A 9167-nucleotide genomic window follows, 5' to 3' on the forward strand; every position below is an offset into this window, starting at 1 on the left:
GTGGCTTGTTTGCAGAGGTATTATCGGGAGGAAAAGAAGCTGAGTATTTCGAGAGACTCTGTTGAGAGTACCCTCCCGAATGTGAAGAAAAGTTAAGCATTTTTTTTATTTGTAGGTCTGCCTGGCTGTGGAGGACAGAGGTCGACATATATAGGAGTCTCCATAACAAGTAGTAGTGCTATTCCTTTACCATTCTTGGTCATAACAATGTAGTGGGAGCTGCAAGCTTCATGTGTTTTAACTTTGTCAGAGCACTTTGAAAAAGTGGTATGTGGTATCTGGAAAGCTGATGTTGCGTGTGAAGATTGCAGACAAGCTTTATCCAAGGAAATTTGGCTCTCGAAGTTTGGAGAGCGGTGCCTCTTCGGTTTTCGAACAGGCAATCCTGTCGGGGATTTGGCTCTTGAGATTCAGAGAACGGTGCCTCGGAGACCTCCCCAACGTGGTTAACACCCCATAAGGGACAGTTTCTTCCGTTATCTATAACCCAATTTTCCATTTGAACCTCCTTCCACGGTCGCCACTATTCAGGGAGTTGCTTCAGTCTCTACCGCATGGGTACACCTTGCCTGGTTCAGGAAACGGGTTGCTGCTCAGTAGCGGCGACAATGAGAGAGATGAGCGGATGAGGGGTTTTGTATGACCCAGATGCAGATGAAAGTCTTGGGAGGTAGTTTGATAATGGAGTTTTGGAGTTCTCGAGAAGAAAAGGTGTGAGAAAGAGAGGAGAGAGAGCACTTGTTGTTGTTATTCTAAGGACGACTCAGTTGCCCAGTACCTGGCGTCTCGTCTCCAACGGTTTCAAACACCCACACAGAGACCCACAAGATCGAATGCTTCCACTACCGATTCTCTTCGACTTCTTCACCACCTCCTCCAGACGCTTCGTATTGGCACCACTCTCTCTCTCACCACTAGCGTGCTCCGGACGCACCAACTCTAGAAAGCACCATGTTTTCCAAGGCAGCATTTGGCTGCTCCGACGCAGAGATTCCCCACTCCTCCATTGCTTTTGTCGGTAAAAGCAGAAAGGGAAACAGAGAACTTGAGTGCCATCTGCACTGTGCAAAGTAAAAGCAAAAGTAAAACAGAAAACGAAAAAAAAAAAGCAAAGCAAAAAACAAAAGCAAAAGCAAAAGCAACGCACCAACGATCTTTGTTTTTGTATGATGTAATTTATTTTTCTTATCTTTCGGAGACATCTATATAAACTCCATCAGAGGGTAATAATATAAAAAAAAAAAGGCAAGGCCCAAAATAAATGGGCTGGAATGTTGTGTGGAGAGCGAAGGCCCATATGCGCAAAAGAGCCAGGCCTTCAATTATCACCAACCAGGCGACCAAAAATACGCCCAGTACTACAAAAAATTATTCGGCAACCTGCCGCTATTACCACCAACCAGGTGATCAAAAGTATGCCTAGTACTCCAAAATTATTCGGCAATCCGCCGCTATTATCACCAACTAGGTGATTAAATGTACAACCCATACTTTAATATCATTTGGCAACTAGCCATTCATGCCACCAACCAGGTGATGAAATGTACAACCCGTACTCTCATTCATACCACCAACCAGGTGATCAAAAGTACGCTCAGTACTCATAATTATACATGAGCATTACTCATGTCATTCATACATAAACATTCATAAGCATCACTCATGACAATCATACATAAAATTCATGACCATCATTCATGAGCATCACTCATGACAACATCCATGAGCACCACTCATGTTAATCAACATAAACATTCATGAGCATCACTCATGTCAATCAGCTTCAAAAACTTCATTTACAGAGCTCTAGCTTCAAAGCTTCATTTACAGAGCTCTAGCTTCAAAAGCTTCATTTACAAAAGCTCTAGCTTCAAAAGCTTCATTTACAAAGCTCTAGCTTCAAAAGCTTCATTTACAGAGCTCTAGCTTCAAAAGCTTCATTTACAAAAGCTACAGCTTCGAAAGCTTCATTTATAGAGCTTTAGCTTCAAAGCTTCACTTGCAAAGCTTCACCTACAAAGCTTCAGTGCAGGGTATACAAATACCGCCTCCGAACAACCGCCACTTCGGCCCATACATGTATTCAATTTGAAGTCTCCAGCCAACAGACTCTATTGACCGAAGACTTGGGGGACTACATTATGTACCATATATTGGGCCTCAACTGGGCATCATGAAAAATACTTGGGGGACTCTAGCCCATTATTTATGTATTAAGGAGCGATCCCTTATTTTATAAAAAGGACTCCCTCACCATCATTAGAGAGCATTAACTCTAGCCCATTATTTATGTATTGAGGAGCGATCCCTTATTTTATAAAAGGGACTCCCTCACCATCATTAGAGCAACATCAAATCTAGCCCATTATTTATGTATTGAGGAGCGAGCCCTTATTCTATAAAAGGGACTCCCTCACCATCATTAGAGAGCATCGCCGCCTACTGAGCAACCGCTTCGCCGCGAACATCAGCTCTAGCCCATTATTCATGTATTGAGGAGCGAACCCTTATTTTATAAAAGGGGCTCCCTCATCTTCAACGCTACAAGCCGAGCTAACCAAGGCAACATAAGCCACGAGCCTCGCAGCCTCGCAGCATGTGCTACTTCTAGTTGAGCATCATTTCAGATTGAGCACCGCCTCATATCGAACATCAGTTCAAGACAACATCTAGTTATTTCGGCCCACACATGAACTGAATTTCAAGTCTCCAGCCAAAAGACTCTTGATTGAAGACTTGGGGGACTACTGTTTATACCATATTTAGGGCCTCGTATTTAGATCTCGTACAAATACTCGGGGGACTTAAATGTAATTATGTGATAAAGGAAGGGGCAAATATGTAATAAGTGATGAGTCCTTATTCTATAAAAGGACCCCTCACCCTCACAATGAGGGGAGACCATTTTTAGGCCATAGGAAGAGTTCTCTCACCCTCAGAAGCTCTCTCCCTCACTCCCCTCACTTCTCAGAGAAATACAATAATTAGTGTGGATGTAACCCAAACCTTGGGGTGAACCACGATACATCTTGTGTTATTTACATTTCTTGCAGATTCACGGTCGGATTTACGTTGTTCCAAGACCTCCGGTTTTGTGCATCAACACTACCTTTCCCTATTCTTTTTCTTCATTTATTTATCGACGAAAAACAATGATGGTATCACATAGTTGAGTCAAGTAATTAAAACACAAATTAAGGTATCACACTTCTAGTTTCTCTCTTAGAGGATTCAACCCCTTTACTTGACATTCAACTCCTAGCCTACTTATTCTCCATCATGAAGTGGTTGTAGTTAACATATGTACTTTGTTGAAACTTCAAGAAGCTCCTCATTCGGATCTTTGATAGCTCAAAGGATCTTGTACGCATCATAACTTAGTAAAACTGAGTTACGATGAACTCTGATGAACCAGTTCCAAAAAAGGAGAGCTCCGATGACGATTTAATCAACCTTGGAAGGTTTCATATTTCTCTTAATATCTCTAATATTTTATTTTTCTTTTAAAATTAAAACAAAGGATTTTTGCATCAGATCAATGTGGTTGTTCGACATAGGAATAAACAAATCGAATAAATGAATTTCATGTTTAATTCTTGTGTATTAATTTTTCAGCTTGTCAGGTGAGCAAATTTTAGAGCTTGCGAAAGGGAGGTATGGCAAGAGAGATGGAGGAGATAGATCAATAAAATGCGATATAGATTCAATAAAACGTGGTATACATTCTATATGGATTGGGATAACCAGTTTGTTCGTCATCATGATTTTTTTTGGCCCGATGCTTGTGGACCCTTTGTTCTTGTACGTTCCCATCATCAATGAAAATATAAAGTGTCTCACATTGGACGAAAAATTAAAGAAGATAGTTATTGTTTTGAGAGCATTTACAGATCTCCCTTATCTACTTAAAATCATCGATCATGTGCTGCGTCCGTGGTGCACATTGAGCTTACTGGAAGATTTCCTTGATTTTGCGGAATTGGGAATCCCAGTCTCCCCAATACAAAACATTTTAGCTGTTCTTCCTATTCCACAAGTAAGCCAATTACTTTTATGGAGTAAATTATTTTTCGTAATCTCTTAAGTCGTATATTAGGAATTAGGATAATTTGATTTTGCTGATTTTGTCACACAACACTTAAGTTTAACTAATTTGTGTACAGATCGTAATTCTAATTTTCCTTCCGACAACGAGGAACTCAAAATCTTTGAATATAATGAAGTTTTTGAACTCACTTTTTGTATTGCAATATGTTGCACGAGCTTATCCAATGTATAGACTATGTACGGTCTTTAACAAGAAAGCACGTGAAACTAGCAAACAACTTGCAAAGTACAAGCGAATATGGATTCCAGGTGTCTTAAATTTCATCATGTACATCCTTGCTAGCCATGTAAGTTATTGTCTTGTCTTAGTTTATTTTAACTGCTCCCTAAAGTTGCTTGTAAATATCGTTGAGTTACAAATGTAGTTCTTGGTTTGTTAGGTCCTTGGGGCATTTTGGTACTTTTTTTCTGTTCAGCGAGAGATAGATTGTTGGATCTCTACTTGTCGAAGTGAAAATGGATGCAACTTAAGTACTTTACAATGTGATAATACTACGTTCAGAAACGTTACAGTTCTAAATGATTTATGTCCAACAAATCCACCAAATCCAATAGCATACGATTTTGGCATATTCGTTGACACTCTCCAGTCTGGCATATTGGGAACAACAAATTTTCCTCAAAAACTCTTGATGTGTTTCTCATGGGGATTTCGAAATCTAAGGTTTGTCCTACATAAGTATTTTTATTCTTAGATATTGCTTCATGCACTTGGGTTTTTTACAATACGCCGGTACCGGTGTTTGACTATCAAGATTCAGTCACGCAAGCCGTCCAATGAGTTGTCCCTTTTCAAATATTGTTTTAATATATTGCTACAATGAATTCTGCAGTTCTTTTGCTTCAAACCTCAACTCTAGTACCTATGCATGGGAAAGCGTCTTTGTAATTTTTATTTCGATCAGTGGCCTGGTACTATTCATGTATCTGCTTGGACATGTGCAGGTCTGTGATGAATTATGTATTGTATATCTGGTTTTCTTTTGAGTAGTTTCTACATATATGCATGTAAATTTCAGGATTTAATAAACTCAATGTCAAACCTCCATGTTGTGGTGTAGACATTTATGCAGGCAATTAGCAAAACATCTCAGATACGGCAGAGGGTGGGAGTCATATTTCCACAAATAGGGTTCATGGTATCTGAATATGGTCTTAAAGAGGGGGTAGAATATGCGATTTGGAAATTGGTAAGAGAAGCACTTGAAGAGGACGAAGATAAACCTGCGGAGAATATCTTCTCGTTACTTCCTTTGGAACTTAAGGAACATATGAAGCGGCATCTCTTCTTGGCTACACTACGGAAAGTAATGTCCTATCTCTCTCAATTATTCGTAGCTCTATATAGTGTTGTATAAACTTGTGGCACCAGATGGTTTTTCGAATAATCTAGTTTACGAACTCAAGCTATTATATAGATAGGAGCATGAACTCCCCTTTGAGTTCTTTTGGCGTGCTTTCGTGAGTGTACTTCTGAATTCTTAAGTTTCTAATAACATGATGTTGCTTAGATGATTATCATCCGTCCTAGTAACATGATGTTGCTTATTGGATCTTATCGATGTATTCTTAAGTTTCTAATTACATGTATGAATTAACCCCAGTTGCCAGGGCTTGAAAACAAAGACAGACGAGTGTTGGATGAAATTATGAAGAATCTTGAGCCAGTTAACTATTCTGATGGTAGCTATATTATTCGAGAGGGGGAGCCACTGGATAGGATGCTCTTCATCACGCAGGGCATTGCACTTGCTTACAAGACTAGTACTACACATCTTGAGAAAGGTGATGTTTATGGGAAAGAACTTATAGGTTGGGCGGCGACATCTACCCCATTTTCCGGCTTACCTATCTCAGACCAAACTGTCAAGTCCCACGAAAAAGTTGAAGTCTTTGCAATCAGGGCTGCAACATTAAAACGTATTGTCTCTGACTTCTCGACGCATTTCAACAGAGAGGATATTATTATGGTGGAAATAAACTGATCATGGAATTTCATAGGGAATTTCTTAGTTATCTGTAACTAGTAACTATATTTTTTACTCAAAATAACTATATATTCAGCTATTCAACATTAGCAAAACACAAGAATACCTGTCAGGTTCAATTGTACCACAATTGTAATAGAGAAAGCTCTTTATGTGATTTTCAATGGTCGTTACAGTCATAATACGAATCATGGAATCGAACGAGAAGGAGTCCGTTTCCTTTCCTACTTGCATTGAACAGATTCAAACAGGAATCCAACAATATATGTACATACAAATTGTTAGGTACTCCACCCCTACATCTTCTAATTACTCTTTCCAGAATGGGTTTTTACGGTACAAGGCACGGATATTGTTAAGCCCTTCCTCTCCTTGGCGCACCAAGCTTGTCGAAGCTTATCATTCCATACCTGCTGCAGGTCATCAAGGTGTGATTAAAACCTACCACAAGCTTAAGAAGGACTTTTATTGGCCGAGTATGAAGAATGATGTCAAACTCTTCGTTTCGGAGTGTCACATCTGCCAACAACATAAGTATGAAACAGTGGCACCTCCTGGAAAACTGATGCCTCTTCCAATTCCTGAACGAATTTGGGCTGATATAAGCATGGACTTTATCGTCGGACTTCCTAATTGCAAGGGTAAGACTGTTATCATGGTGGTGGTTGATCGGCTGTCCAAATATAGTCATTTTGTTCCTATGGCACATCCATATACAGCGGCTAGTGTAGCACAGCTTTTTCTTGAGCATATTTTCAAACTCCATGGCATGCCCAACTCTATAGTCAGTGACCGTGATCCGATCTTCATAAGCGCCTTCTGGAAAGAGTTATTCAAACTGCACAATGCCAAGTTGTGTATGAGTTCGGGCTACCATCCTCAAACTGACGGTCAAACTGAGGTTATGAACCGCTGCTTGGAAACCTACCTGCGCTGTTTTGTTGGAGGTCAACCTAAAAAATGGGTACAATGGTTATCGTGGGCCGAATGGTGTTTCAATACCTCATACCACACTTCTTCTAAGTTCACACCCTTCGAATTAGTGTATGGTTATTCCCCACCTCATATCACACCGTATGAACCTGGTTCTACAAAGTTCGCTTCTGTGGAGCAATGTTTGGTTGAGAGGGACAAGGTTTTGGAGATTCTGAAAAGGAACCTTGAATTAGCTCAGACAAGGATGAAGTCACAAGCTGATCAAAAGAGATTGGAACGGAGTTTTGCAGTTGGCGATATGGTTTATATAAAACTTATTCCTTATCAACTCCAATCCTTGGCTGCACACAGTTATCATAAACTGTTACCCAGGTTCTATGGTCCCTATAAGGTTCTCAGCCGAGTAGGTGATGTGGCTTACAAACTTGAACTTCCTGCCATGTCTAAAGTCCACCTTGTTTTTCATGTCAGCAGTCTTAAGAAGCACTTAGGGCCGAATGTGGTAGCCAACAACCTGTTGCCCCAAGTTACAGAAGATGGTCTTCAACAGTTGGTTCCTGCCTCCATTCTTTCCAGGCGCATGTATAAGAAGGGTAATTCTGCCGGCGTTCAATTGCTTGTTCAGTGGCAGGATCAAGATGCCAGTTCTGCAACATGGGAGGACTTTGAAGACTTCCAAGCTCGATTCCCTGCTTTCTCTCTTTAACCTTGTGGACAAGGTTTTTTCGAAGGCGGGAGTAAATGTTATGATCTTGCAATTGGCCTATTAGTGAATCCTTGGATCACTATGAAGTAGTAGTTAAATAATGGGGGTCAGATTGTATTAGAGTAAGGATTAGATTGTAATAGTCTTGTTAATTGTGGGTTTTAGTTTTAATTGAGTTGTTGTTATGCCAGATGGCACTCTCGCGAATGTAAGGGCTGGCTTGTGGGTTAAAAGCCTCAGCTAGTGGATTGAAAAGCATATATGAAAAACAATTAGAAATTTCCTTTTCTTGCTGTGCAATTCCTCTCCTCAGTACCCACCATTACCACACAGTCAAGGTTGTAGCTAGGTATTGGCTTGGGTTTTATCACAAATGACAATACATATGCCAAAGTCAGAAACAACTGATCAGATGCGAAACATTAAGCAATTACTAAACAAGATCGTAAGTGCCAACTAACAACACATCAACGCGGAAAGTTATCCACAATATCGACCGAAAAAATCCCTAATTATAGTCCATTAAAACCAGCATTCTAATCTAAATTTCTACACATAAAGAAAAAGAAAGCGCTGTGGTCCTGTAATTTGTTGCTATGCAGCGTGGGCTAGCTGATTCGAAATATTCACCAGTAGCAACCAAATAAAAACATGGTATTCAATTTTTCCGGATTTTCTCGGAATCCAAACGGAGGATAAGAAAAGGGGAGTTAGGGCAGAGGACAAACTCACGAGCTGTCTGACGCGGAGAGCCTAGAGAAATTTCCGAGCTATGATCGTAGCCATGGCCGGTGGGCTGAGTCGATGGGTCTTCGTCGACGCGAGTGGGTTCGATTTGGGGACGTGAGCAGGCCAGTGCCAATCCTACATTTTCTCCCCTTCTGTCGATATGGGGCTCTGTGCAAGTGACCCCTCTCTGGAGTAGTAGGATTATTTTTTCTCTTTTTTTTTTCCCTCCCCTTCATTTCTCTTCTATTTGAACGCTCACGGTTAAATCACATCAACATCTTATATTAATTTTTTTATAGTAAAAGAAAGACAAAATAAGAGAATGTAAGATGAGAGGATATAAGTGGATGGAAAGAGGAGGGGAGATAATCCTAATCTGCCCTCCCTTCTCTCATTTTTTTTTTCTTCTAAAAAATATCATTCTTACCAACTATTTGTACCATCATTTGTACAATCTGTTTAATAAGAATGGAATCTACTTCCGTTTAATAGACCTTATCTCTATTAAATGATAAGTGCAACACTACTTTTTTTTTTTCCTTCTTCTCTTTGGTTGTCCATTAGGAATTTTAGAAAAACTAGAGAATTTAAGGTCATCTCTAATCGATCAGGCCATAGGGCTACTGTAGACATTGAAATTTCGGTGGCATAAATGTTAGCCATTGCATTAAGATTACATTTGTAAACATTTAAATTTTGGT

General features: G+C 40.0%; 1 protein-coding gene across 1 annotated transcript; it reads left to right on the top strand.

The window, feature by feature from the left end:
• Positions 1-3118: 3118 nt before the first annotated feature.
• On the top strand, positions 3119-6277 carry LOC103433411 (cyclic nucleotide-gated ion channel 1-like). Its single transcript, XM_070819957.1, has 7 exons — positions 3119-3461; positions 3616-4036; positions 4164-4394; positions 4488-4771; positions 4941-5052; positions 5169-5414; positions 5712-6277. The coding sequence occupies exons 1-7, from the start codon at positions 3397-3399 to the stop codon at positions 6090-6092; spliced, it is 1740 nt and encodes a 579-aa protein (XP_070676058.1). The 5' UTR covers positions 3119-3396; the 3' UTR covers positions 6093-6277.
• Positions 6278-9167: the final 2890 nt, after the last annotated feature.

This window comes from Malus domestica, chromosome 04 (genome assembly GCF_042453785.1).
Source record: "Malus domestica chromosome 04, GDT2T_hap1".
NCBI classification, from domain to species: Eukaryota; Viridiplantae; Streptophyta; class Magnoliopsida; order Rosales; family Rosaceae; genus Malus; species Malus domestica.

Coding starts and splice junctions, on each gene's coding strand:
- LOC103433411 (XM_070819957.1), top strand. CDS start 3,397: ATGAACTCTGATGAACCAGTTCCAAAAAAGGAGAGCTCCGATGACGAT. Junction 4,772..4,940: donor TGGGGATTTCGAAATCTAAG/GTTTGTCCTACA, acceptor TGAATTCTGCAG/TTCTTTTGCTTCAAACCTCA. Junction 5,415..5,711: donor TCTTGGCTACACTACGGAAA/GTAATGTCCTAT, acceptor AATTAACCCCAG/TTGCCAGGGCTTGAAAACAA.